The 13,240-nt window shown below is 37.9% G+C and overlaps 1 protein-coding gene across 3 annotated transcripts in view; it reads right to left on the bottom strand.

Annotated features, from left to right (window-relative positions):
• CA10 (carbonic anhydrase 10 (inactive)) overlaps positions 1-13,240 on the bottom strand; it is a 196,809-nt gene that overhangs the window by 38,622 nt on the left and 144,947 nt on the right. For all 3 annotated transcript variants that reach the window (XM_086762289.1, XM_086762287.1, XM_086762288.1), the window contains exon 5: positions 3,877-4,062. In XM_086762289.1, coding sequence (XP_086618415.1) covers positions 3,877-4,062 — 186 coding nt within the window. The remainder of the gene's footprint in view (positions 1-3,876; positions 4,063-13,240) is intronic.

Raw genomic sequence — 13,240 nt, 5'->3', positions numbered from 1 at the left:
CCTGTGTTGTGGACTATGGTCTCTTGTTTGAAAGTCTCCAATCGTTGAGTTTGTGAAAAGTGCATAACCCCAAATAATTAAACTCCTTGACTTTCTGCCTTTACATTGATAAGGCTACAACAATGCACAGCCACAAAGTGGTTGGAGGTTTCCTGCAGCACATATTTCATTTTTGTGCTTAGGAAAGAAAAAAAAAAAAGATAGTATGAATTTTTATGACTTTTCCACATAGGAAAGTTAAAGGCTCCCATTTTTTGCCATGAACCTTTTGTTAGCTTTTTATTTTAACAAGGTAGACAGTGCCTGAGCAACACCACTCTGGTAAATTCTGCTGTGGTTTTTACTGCTGCTGTCTGAAAGGAAGATGGTATTTCTCATTAAGTGAAGCATTAAAAGCTGTTTTGCATAGAGACATTAGGCAGCAGACACAAATGATTGGTGTCTTAGCTGGGGACTTTGCTTCAGCCAAGGTTTTCTTTTTATCATTACAATACAGTAGGATGCTTATGCAAACAGTAGGGAACTAAACACACTCAAGTATGTATCAGAGGGACAAGTAAATGCTCAATTTATTTATTTAAGCATTGCAAAGCCTGCCTTTCTTTCCATGTTAGCAGTGCCAAATATATTGATGATAATCTGATACACCGTTTTAGAGCCCTTACACTCAAACTATTTAAGCATTAGTTCAGTTACCGTGCCTACTAAAGTAATAATTGGGGGATAAAAGGTAACCAGATTATTGTAGAGATCTCTCTTGACAGCCTTTAACACCTAGTTAAATATTAAAGCCTGGAAATTACAAGCCTCTCAGTACCATTTAGACCACAGTATATTTTGAAGCAATTTGCTATTTCTAGATTGTTTTTCATGCCATGGTACCACTCCAGTGCTCTCCAGCTTGCTCTGAGTGCCTGCCCGCTTGCAGAACATCTTCACTAGGCAAAAAAAAAAGTCCCTAAGAACAAAATTCTTGCTCAGCATGGATGTTAGGTGGGATTTCCTAAATTCAGTTTCAAAATTTGGATTTAATTTAGGTCTGTTTGAGCCAATCTAATAGGCTGCAGTGCTGTGAGGGAGATGTACTGGTCTCTCCCCTGACCTGTCCCTAGGTTCCCATTCTCCCTCTGCATGTGCTGACTTTACCATGCACTGGAGACCTCAGTGAAAATGAGAGGGCAGATGTGGCTGGGAGTGGACAGAAGGAGGAGTAGGAATGAGCTAATTGTGATCTACTGGAATGGATCACACTTCCTGGGGAACTGTTTCCACAGCAAAACAGTGGTTTTGGTAAAACCCGTAGTGGGTTTGTCCGACACAAATAAGAACAGCGGTAACCAGGCAGTGTCATGGGAGCTAGCGTGTAATTAGCAGTCACACAGTGTAATCCTGCAACGATTTTTGTCTGGTTGCCTACACCTGCTAAAGCCTAAGTTAGCAAATATTCATTGCTATTCTTACCTGCACTAGCTAAATTAACCTAATGCACTTACGCAGTTAGTTTTCTTTATCCCATCTCCGACAGCGTTATCCAATGGAGAAGTGATAGTAATTAGTGGCAACAGTCTTGAAAGCATATGTTACATTATAAATACATGTACTCTGTTATAAAGCCAGCTACCTTGTCTACAGTTTTCTTACTGTAGTTGCTGGGAGCTTCAGAGCTTATTGAAAATCACTTATTTATACAGACAGCACTTGTATGGGTGGATGTATATGCGAAGAACACCATCAGCTACTGTTCTTCACTGAAAATTTGCATCCATGGTATTCAGCATGATCGATTTGAATCTGTGCTTGTACTTCAGAAACAGGATGTGTTCTATAAATAAGATGTAACTGTGCAGATGTAAGTTCAAATTAGTAATTAATACTGGAACTTAGCTGTCCAGCTGCCCAAAAACCAGCTATCTGAAACTTTGAAAAAACACATCCTCAAAGGACAGAACTCATCTCACCATCTGAAAAGGAGGCGTCTAGTCTAAACTACTTGGCTTGTTGTTCATCTCTGCTCTGTTGTCAAGGGAGATGTGTCTCCACAGAGTGATTTGTCCTGTCCTACGTGATGCATCTCTGGCTATCAGGAATGATCATCTTCTGAAAGATGCTAATCTTTTTCCATTCACTGCAGGAGGAATTCAGATAACTAGATGAATCTGGCATATACTGTGGATCCAGCTGTGCATGACTGACAGTTGTTTCCACTTAGCTAGGTTTTCTGATTTTATTACGAAAAACTCGAGGTCTCTGTTAGCAAACACCAAATATTAATAGTACTCCAAAACTCCCACTTTCAAAACCAGAAAAGCCTGGTTAAGTATTAAGTATTGCAAAACAATGCTCTGCATTTTAATCTTTTGTTATAGTCTACGACTGATGAATTTATAACTTTAAAACTCTCTTAAACATATCTGAAATGATGCTGACATATCAGATCAAGTGCACTGGTACATTTTAACCAGATTTTTGCTTTCTTGTTCATTCAACTTGCTTTTGTTTGAATATTGCTCTTCTGTAAATCTGAATAGCAAGGCAAAGACCTTATTTACTACAGCATACTTAACTTTCACCTCTTAAAAGAGTAGTACATTATATGTTCACTTATCATAGAATTTAATGAAGGCAACCAGAAGTCAGTTGTGTAAGATATGAATAATTTCATTAAAAAGCTGCTCCTGGCTACATTATACATCTATGTAGCTTACAAAACAACGCAATTATTGCCATTGATTATGATACCATCATTTGACAATTCTGCAATTAATTTCCTACTTCTAAATAACTGCTGTTGCACAGTGCCAAAGAAAATGCCATGCATTAACTGACTCATCAGCAGAGGCTGTGATAGATAGTACAGATGGTAATTTGATTATTCATCTCCAAAAAAATAAGTCCTTTATTAAGAAAAACTATTTATTTTGATCTTCTCAAAGAATGGTAACAGGAATACCTAGAGTATCTTTAAAGATAATCCCTACAGCAGTATACAATTATTCTGAAGCATTATTTTATTTGTTAAGATTTGTGGAGTAGATTTGCATGCTATAGAGCTCACAGACATGGCGCAAGCTGATGAAGGATGAGGTGCTACAAAACCCATGCATCTCTTGTATGTAAAAATGCTCCTACATAAGGAGAACGGAAAGATGCTGCTTTGCCTACCAGAAAGTCTGCAAACTTTACTACATATCTTGAAAGAGTACTCCATATACGAGACGAAAATACGCAGCAAGAGTAACGGGCTATCCTATCAGTATAGCCCAGTATAGCTATCAGGATCATACAATAGTTATCAGTATCATTAAATTATGGTATTTTCTTGGGCAATTACAGACACGTAATTAAAATAGAAACCAAGTACCAATTCTGCCAGGGTTTGCTTGCAGAGTTAATTGTATTTCTTGAGCAAACCAACAGGCTTTTGTAGAATAATTTCCAAAATTAACTATCACTTTATCTTTACATGAATCAAAGGCAGAATGATACTCAATGTAAAGTGTTAGGCACTAGTGAGTAGCAAAAGTAGGACTTTTATGAGAACCTGAAGCACTTTCAGTGTTACTGTGTGGTTAATCTTGTACTTGCATTTGCTAGGGATGTAAAGGACCCATCATAAGAGACTTGATTACTTTGTAAGTAGCACATATAAGGATATAGGATACCTATGCATACAACAAATGCAACAGTTATATTTTTAGACATAAGTAACATAATTTGCAGTGTATGGGTAAAAAAACCAGGAATTCTCTGATTTTTGGAATGCATACAGGGAAACAACTTTCATGAGTACAAATTTGTTTGCAAATACCTTCAGGCAGCAATGGAAAGTGAGTAATTCAGACTGGTTCATTTGTAACTCCAAATATGTTGACCTACCTCCCCAGAGAAAGCCTGTCCATTGAGTAGGTGCTCTGATCCCTGGCTGTCTTCACTCCCAAAGTGTAACCGGATTTCCTCTAGGCGGTGGCTATATGTCATTGGTCCTCCCGAGATGTTGACCAAATGCTCTTTGTCTAATCGTAGAGATACATGTCTCCCTGTATTATACATTGTCCCACTGACCTAAACAAAATGAGAGGGGGAAGAAAAAAAAAAGCACATTTTTTCAACATAATTTGTAAAACCTAGAAAACAGTTACAGGTACTTCAAGATTTTGCTCTTTACACACCGTCATTTAAATGTAGCAATACATCTTATTGTTGTGAGATGAAATACACAACCTGAGGTCATGCTTCAGCTTCTGCTTTGAATCTCCTACTGTATATCCAAATATTTTGCTAAATCTATATGTACAGATTTTAGCCAGGGGCACCTGGTTAACACAGTGAATAGGATTATTATACTTCTAAATAAGTAGGCTTCTGGAATAATTTTTTATGCAAGGTCTGAATAATGGCTTCATTACAAAATTTCTGCACTGAAAATGGGAACATTTTAGCTGACATAAATTATTTAAGTAAACTTGAACAAATCCAAAATTTAACTCATTTTTTCCTTCTTTTAATATTTATAACAAAATTATCCGACAGTAAAGGTGCTGCAAAAAGCAGAGAAATAATTATTCATAAACAGGGAGCCCTACTCCTACGGGAGCTACAGGTAAAACCTTTCATTGTCTTCCTCTGCAAGTCTCTTTGTTTTGTTACGAATATTTTATGTTCACAATTACCAGATATTTTAGCTACAGCAGTACAGAATTAATTACAATTTGATCATATATATCTCTCATTCTTACTACACCTCAAATAGCTGTAATGCTTTTCAAGATTCGTCTTTATTTTTAAAAAGACTGAACGTTATGCTTCATTTGCAAACTGATTTACAGTTTGCTATAATGAAACAGAAAATTATTGTGGAAATTTTTCATATGGAATATAATCCTGTCATAATTTACACTGTCACAGGAAAAGTTCTGACAGCAAGAGATTCCTTAATTTATGCTATTAGACAGTGAAATATGCCAGTTTGAGTTAAAAATACAGCTTTGATTTATTTAAAAACATTCTGCATGTATACAAATGGTACACTTGAATAACATTCATTTACTTTAAGAGGAAATGTAGCAATAATATGCTTTGTTGCACTTCAATTTAAAATTAAAGACATGACTGTTATGTATGATATCCTATACTACATCAGTACTATAGTAATTAACATTGCTGCAGTGTCATTTTATCTGTAATACTAATTACTGAGTTTAAATGACCTGTTTTCTTGCACAGTATGTTGTAAAAAGTTACACGGAACAGACTGTGCAATAGGACCGGATGGAGGAGATTAAACAGCTTTTGATTGCTGTGGTTTTTAAAACTTTGATACAGATGTTCTATTTTTTTTTGTTTATTCCAATTCAAAATAAGCAGTAATACATTTCTTATGAAAAGTAATAAACACAAATATTCCTCTTCATTGCAAATAAAACACAATGATCTTATAAATAAGTGTTCCTTAGTTTTTCTGCTTGACTTTGCATGCATAATAATTAAATACTGAGTTTAGTCTAATAGGTGGAAGAAGGTCAGTGTATTGAATTCAGTTTCAGTACACTGCATATGAATGACATAAAATTGCTAATCATAAGTAACAAATGTAGTTTAAAAACAAATAGCAGAAAATGGTTTAAAGCCTCATTCACATTTGGAAACTCATGCTTCACTGAACACTCAGTTAAATTTAGCAACTATGCAAAATATTCAGAATCCATTTTCTTACTGAAATTGGTACAAATCTCAAATTAGGTTTCCATTATTTTCACTCCCAAGGTAACAGTGACCCAAATAACCCCTAATATGAATCAAATAACTCTCTGTGGAGCAGAGAGGGGAAATGGTAAGAGACAAATTCACGGACAGGAGTAACATTTGCCTTTCTCACTTCCCCCTTCATAAAAACGCAGTGCCTGTAATGAGACGGTATTGACTGCACTAAAACAGAATTGCCCTACATAACGGCAGATGAAGGATACCAGTAATGCCATGAAGGAGCTGACACGCCTCATTTCTGACCTGCTTGAAGCGAGGCTATAAAAATCTCCTGCATGGGCACACGGACTTGTCACCAGAAAGGACAAAATCCATGATCTTCAACATAAAACATGCAAGGTCTTGCCCTTTTATCTACCTCCTCCAGTTTAAGTGAAGTGCTAGTGTTCTTGTTGTGCGTGTGTGCCCAAGGAAAGGGCAGCCACATACACCAGTCTAGATTCAGGACCAAACTGCACCTTCTGAACATGCCCATGCCCATTTCTTTTCTTGAGAGTGCCAACATATACCCCCAGTACTAACAACTTCCAACCGGCACTTCTTTTATGGGCATTTGCTTACTACAAGAAGAATAGAAGGGTATTATTTGTCATCTCCTCAGATTACATTTGAATGAAAGACTGAAATATTCAGGAACTTATTTATTTATTTATTTATTTCTGGAGACTTTCTGACTTGCCAAGACGGTATAGTATGCTGTGCTTGATTATGGGAAGTCCCACCATAACGCTACATGAAATTCCTTATTGTGGTTCAGGATATTGTCTGTTTTATGCACAAATGCAACATCTTAGCTCCTTTAAAAGTGTACATTTCAAGTATAGCCATTTACAGTTGTAGGACATAGTATGTCACATAAGTGCAATTGCCTTCTGTTTGCAAACTCAAAGTCCACAAATGCGTTATACTCAGTAGGAGAGTGTCATGCAAAAACAATGCAAGGAAAAAAAAAGATGCCTTCCATTGTTTTCAGCAGAAAACAACGCATTGTATTTTCACTATGAGCAGTTTTAGCTGCTACTGGGGAAAAAGAAGATTCTGATCTTATTCACTATGTGAACCTACTGATAAAAGAAGGATTTTCCATATTTTACAGTACTGAGCCTTCAAAGTGATGGTGCACTCTCAATTTAGAACACCAAACTGAGCTGGGCTTGTGAAAAGGAAAGTGGCATGTGGCCTTGTAAAAGGCTGCAGGCACAGAGGTTATGAGGAGGTATTTTCTGTATTTTGTGCATTCTCCTACAAGATAAACAGTATGGAGACAGGGGCTCCTTATCGGAAAGGTTGACTCTGCCTGGTACAGTCAGCAAGACCTGCTACTTCAGAAAGCATAGTATTTATTTTTTATACTGTTCTCTAGATTGGATAAAGTATTATAGGGTAGTTTAAAAGGATAATATAGAAGATCTGTTAAGATCTATATATCTGTTTTCTTAATGTCTCTGACTAATCTTTGGTGCTAAGTCCTTCACAGTCATAGCCTTTGTGTTGCTTCTTGCTCTGCTGTTAAGTAACAGCAGAGTTTTGTTCTGTGTTTGTTCTGTGTTTCTGTTTGACTTGGAAGTTACATAAAGATGAAAACACAGCAAACAAGCTTGGGGGGAAAAAAAGCACTAAATCTTGCCCTCCTGTTTTTAAAATGGATCAATATTCACATTTATCTTACGCACTAGAAGTGAGACTATAGTAAAGAAAGTATATATTAAAACATCAGTAAAAGCCTGTCTGAGAGAACAGTGAAGTCCAACATTGTCAAAGTTAATGATCATACCATATTCCTAGTTAAGCCCATCTTCCTCCTACATTAAGAAATTATTCCAAACAGGTAATTTACCCATGGCAAAATCCCCAAGTAGAACCGAGCATGCTGATGAGCTTCAGCCTGAATTGTGGAACAGTTCAACTTTGGTAGACTTTAATTAAATTATTAACATATTCCTGATTTAGCTATTTTTATTTAATCTCATTCATTTTAATTCTTGCTTCAGAGAGCTTTGTGCACATAATTCCCCAGTAGCATTATTCTCTCTATCTCGATGCAAGACAGCCACACAGGCACACACTGCTAATGTATCCTCTACTACGTTTGTTAGTAAGATCTGAATGCTCATGTGGTATCGGTGTATAACTTGCTGGTCCTGTGATCACAAAAAAAAAAGGCCCAAATCTGTTCTTCGAAAGGTGGAACACAAGCAAAGTCAATAAAAATGCAAACCCCATAAACAGAAACTTTTTGATGCATAGAATCGTATCTTGGAACTCTACAGACCTTTATGACCATTAGGAAAAAAAACCCCAAACAATCCCCAAACATTTTTTTCCTAATAATATTCTTTAACCCTGAATTTGTGGAAGCATTTTTATTGTGTCCTAGTTAACTGTATATCTTGTTCACTTCATCTTTTCTTCCATAAGTAGTCCTGAACAAAATATTTTTCCAGAACTTCCTTTGTGGCCTACATCTTTACATTACATTCTGCGTTAAAATAGCCTTCAAAACCCAGAAGTGACAGAAAAAGAAGGCTTTTCCGGGCTGAAGCCACGCTAGAAATGTAAGCAGGGAACACAAGAGGAAAGGAGAAGCAGCTGAGGTGGATTCTTCGCCTTTCAATCCCATGCTATGTTACCATTTCACTGCCACCTTTCTTCAAGGGGTAGCATAGGCTTTCTGCTTCCTGGGGCCTTTACAAAATAGCAAAAGAGTGCTTTTTGGATTTATTTAGGTAAGAGTGGTCTGAAGGATTAGCCCAAGAACGTTTTTAAGCTTGTATCAGTACCTGCCAGTGGAGCAGCACTGAATGTAAGGAAGCAAGAAAATCAATTGTGTGTGGCTGCCTGCCGTGGTGTCCTTGGATCTTATCTGCGATAATAGACGTTCCTTTCTTTAGGATGAAAATAGATACAGCCCAAAGAAGGCTTAGTGCTGCGTAGGGAAGCAAATCACCCTGGATTGAAGAGTGTTCTGAAGGTGTCGTAGTGCCCTAGTTTCATATCCTGCAATTACCAAGTTTCTATCCACCTGACTTCCATATTTTCCTCTTGGAGACCTACATTCCAGTGGAAGAGGAAGGCCACTCTGCAGGCTCAGGGAGCACTGGGCTTTCCTCCCCTGTCAGCAACACCCGAACTACTGAAGCCACAGGCTTTGTCCCTATCTTTGGTTTCTGCTGTCCGGTATCCGTGTAGCGGCAGCAGCGGGTGGCCTAGGGAGAGCAGCTCGGGTCCTAAGGAATCCGTATCGTGCCGCTGGTTTTCTGCTCAACTCCTCTTCCTAGCACGTTCATGGAGGTGCTCCATGGAAACATTAAAATATTAACACTAATATTAAACTGTTCCTAGCATTGGTCGTTTAGGGGTCTCAGATTGCTTAAAAAATGCAAAAATAAATCTGCAATTATCTGTTGTCTCACTGGAGTAAGTCAGTGTTTAATGCAAGGTTGTTTTATCTTCTTCCTGATGCTTAGACAGGATCACCCTGTGCAAAATTTCACTCTTTAGCTCAGGTCTCCGGAACTTAAGTTTCTAAGTGCAGTGATAAACTGAATCATGTTTGTCCAAGTCCCTCAAGCAAAGTTCCTTTCTTTTAACGCTTTTTGATTGTTGTTCATAGTATCTTGACCAGACTATATTCTGTGATATAACGTACTGTCCTCATTGATTTAATTTGATTGTACTGCAGTAACTACCTTATAGCTCTCTTGTGCAAAGCAGAGACTACTTCAGGGTTTGAAAATGGAGTTTATATAGACCTCAGGGCAAGTCTGTGATTTGAAATCTGACTTTAGGGACAGGTACGGAGCATCGCACCAAACTAGAATTTGAAATGTAACCGGCTAAGGCACACTGCTTAGCACTCTGCAGCAGAACTACACTGCCTTATTTCAAAGCAATGGCTATACAAGAACATTTATTTTCTTAATATTGTGCTTATGGTATCCAGTTAGTTTTAGAAGTAGTTTTATGCTGCTATCTTGATTTCTAGCTGTTGTTAGAGAGGACCCAAGCTGGAAAATAAAATGATGTTACAGAGTTATTCTTCTAAGTTATGTAATAGTTGTTTAAAAATAGTATTCTTGGCTTTTTAAAGTTTTCTCTTAAAGAGGGGATTGATATAATCAAAAAGAAGAAACTTTTTATATAGATTTTTCCAAACTTCTGAGAGCTCTATCCTTGTCCTGTGGCATTCTCTGTGTGTGTACATATGCAGAAACATGCATGCACATAATAATTTTTTAAATTGTTTTTAAACAATTGTTTTCTACAAAGCATTCAATTTCATTTAAGTGTACTTGATTAATATTTATACATTTGAATAGCTATTTTTCATAATACTTTTTTCTTACCTTCATCTTTACCCTTAACCATTGTATGTAACGAAATTGTGGCAGCGCTGCTAGCGCAACATTATTTTAAAAATCACGTTTGCACTAAACGGCATGCTTCCTGGCCCTGTACATCACGAGCTTCTACAGATTTGCCTGTACACGTATCAGATACATATTCAGTATCAATGGATACACATTCAAAGTATTCCATGGTTTACATTCGAGGGGAATTTTAGGGCCCGTTCCAGCTACGTTTTCCCGTGCTGCCAGCAGAGAGCACTGCTGACCCAGCCCACGCAGCCTGCACCTCTGCCACGGGGGCTTCCACAGCCAGCAAGAAAATTAAAACTCAGCTTTTTTTTTTCTGTCACCCGACTCTAATCCGTGACTTCACTTTCAGAAGTTGCGGTTTCAGCTGGTGGACAGAACTGTGGGGTCTGTGGCATCACTCAAGCAGGTTTCTGGCCCACAGCCGAGCGTTTGGAGGATGCAGGCTCAGCAGGTCGCTTGAAGGCCATCAGACAATGAAAATATGAAAATTTCTGGCAAGAATCCAATAGACCTTATGTTGTGTTTATTAAAAACAAATAAAATGGGGGGGGGGGGGGGGATTAAAGATAAGGAAACAGCAGAGTTTGACCCAGTGCCACTTAGTGGGAGGGAGCTGCAATGTAATTGCTGAGCTTTGAAGAACAACAGGCATCGTCATCAATATTTGATTAAAAAAGGCCCGCGTGAAAAATGTAAAATGCAAGAGAGAAGTGTAAAGATTAAAATAATCTTTTCATCTTCTTAGTGGAAAAGTTTTTAAAAGGAAATGATGTTAATGAGTCCAATTAATCCATTTACCTGCCTAATGTAATGCGCTGTGTATCAGCATATGGCATGACACACCTTTTTTTTTCTTTTTAAAGCACCATTTTCAGCAATAATCTTTCCCATTCACGACTGCAGTTTTGCCTGTTTACTTCCCCTGAATGACTGCTCTGTGAGAAACTTGGAGCAAACCTCACAAATCAAATATTCAGGCTTACTGGCTAATGAGCACAATATGTCAATTTTCAGTGATCAAAGTAATGTGCTTCAATAATGTATACACCATTCTGTAACAAAAATATAATTTTAATAGAGGACCCGCAGGGTCATGGTTATTCTGAGATAATTATATGCCACAGGATGTGAACGAATGAAACTGCTCCTAGGACACTGGTAATATCCCACAGAGCCTATATGCCCCATGCTGCCTTTTAGGGATAATAAAGTGCTTTATTGTATTTCCACTATTCCATTAATGCAATGATTTTTCGCTTGTTTGTAATTATGAAGCCTAAAGCAGATGCAGCCAAATATACGGCATCTAGCATTAATAATTGCTGTGGGTGTTGATGCTAGCGTTGCAGTGAAATTCTGCTTTCCTTAATCTAAAATATTCCAACTACATTTAAACCATATGTAGTAGGTGAATTTCATCCTGGAGCTTCCATTGGATTGTTTACATGAAAATCAAATTATTGGTACAGATAAGCAGAAAAACTGGCTGCCGTGCCTGGCCAAGGGATCTGCTTCCACCTGGCTGGTGAGAGACCAGTAAGGAGTCTAACTGGGTGATACATCTTGATGCTGAGAGCTTCCTGCACGCAGGGATCCACTACATGTTGTTTGGGGTGAAAAGAGAAACACTGAAGAATGTTTGGCTGTAGGAAAGCAAGCTGGTTCGCAGTGTTCACCATCTTCTGCTGTGCAGTAGCTTGTAACCTATGGCCTGAACATTTGCAGGTAAACCGAAGCCGTGGAGGTAGAATGTGTGAGAACAAGTTATGTTGAAGTGGGACAGTAAGAGAGTTCTTCACATGTGGCAAGAACTGTGAGGCATGCAGTTACCTAGCAGATAAAGCAGCAACAACCACGGGCATCTTCAGCCAGGTAAAACGCTGAAGGGGTTACGTCAAGTCCCAAGCTCTTTGTGATCGTATATAGAACGGGGCGCAGACTCCATGCCAAGACCACTGTCAGGTTTTTTTAAATGAATGCTGTTAGTGGTTCGACAGCAGGCACGGATGTGTCTTTACCATGGTAGATTGTGGAGTGACTCTGGTTTACTGGGAGAGAGCTTGAGTTTGTTTTGAAGCGTCATGTGCCTGTGTCGTGCTCTAGTGTTTTAAAAAGATGTTTTGGGGCGTTCAAAGCTAGACTTAGTGCCGTATGATTACAGAACTAGACTCAGCAATTCACAATCCTGTGCTCCTACAGCCACCTTTCTGCCACGGATGCCAAGTCTCATCCTGTGCTGCGACACACAAGCGTTATACACAAGAGGGAAGAATTAAATTTGTGTGGTCCTTGTGTTCATTACTCTTAGTTTCGAACTAGGCTAAGTCAATAAGTGAGAGAATAACTGAGGCTTGGAGAGCTCATTGCCCTAATTTAGTCTAGCAATCTGTAATGAGATTTGTTTGAATAATCTGCATTAAAAACTGTGTTAAGGATAATTTTCGTCTCTGATAAAGTGATGTCAAAAGAGCTGCCTTTTTAAAATCTGAAGGCTTACATAAATTTTCAAATGGTTGTAAATGGTACAGAAGCCTACAAACTTGTGAGAAATCCAGACAAATTAATAAGTTACTCTTCCCATTTTTAATGTGGGTTTAAAATGTAAAATTGAATATGTTAAAATCCTGAGGTTCTAACCGAGTCCTTTTTTTTGTGAGCACTGGCTCTCATTTTTTTGAGATGCACTGGCCTTTGGTAGCTGTTGGGATTTCAGAGCTCTTCTTTCAGAAAGCTCTTTGGTTGAAATGCCAGAGGTTTTCCAATGGAATCCAGATCAGATGGAAATTTATAGGACATATACTGAAATTAGTGTGTTTCACTTTCCTTACGTTTTCCATATAGCAAGACAGACTTTAGACATTACATAGTTAATATCTCATTTAATCAACTGCATATTAATAAATGTATTCAGACTTTATAGTATCTTTATTTTGCTTGTACATTTTCTTCAGTACTTTTTTTCCTAATACAACTTGTAAAAGAAATTTCCCTGCTGCACAGATGAGATATAGCTAGTTGATGGATTTAAATTATTTTTTTAAATGTTGGTATATCCTGTACTTTACTGTTTGTATGCAGCATTAACAAAAAGGCTGTGC

This window comes from Chlamydotis macqueenii, chromosome 18, assembly GCF_036417535.1.
Source record: "Chlamydotis macqueenii isolate bChlMac1 chromosome 18, bChlMac1.mat, whole genome shotgun sequence".
NCBI lineage: Eukaryota > Metazoa > Chordata > Aves > Otidiformes > Otididae > Chlamydotis > Chlamydotis macqueenii.
This window is presented reverse-complemented; position numbering and strand designations above follow the sequence as displayed.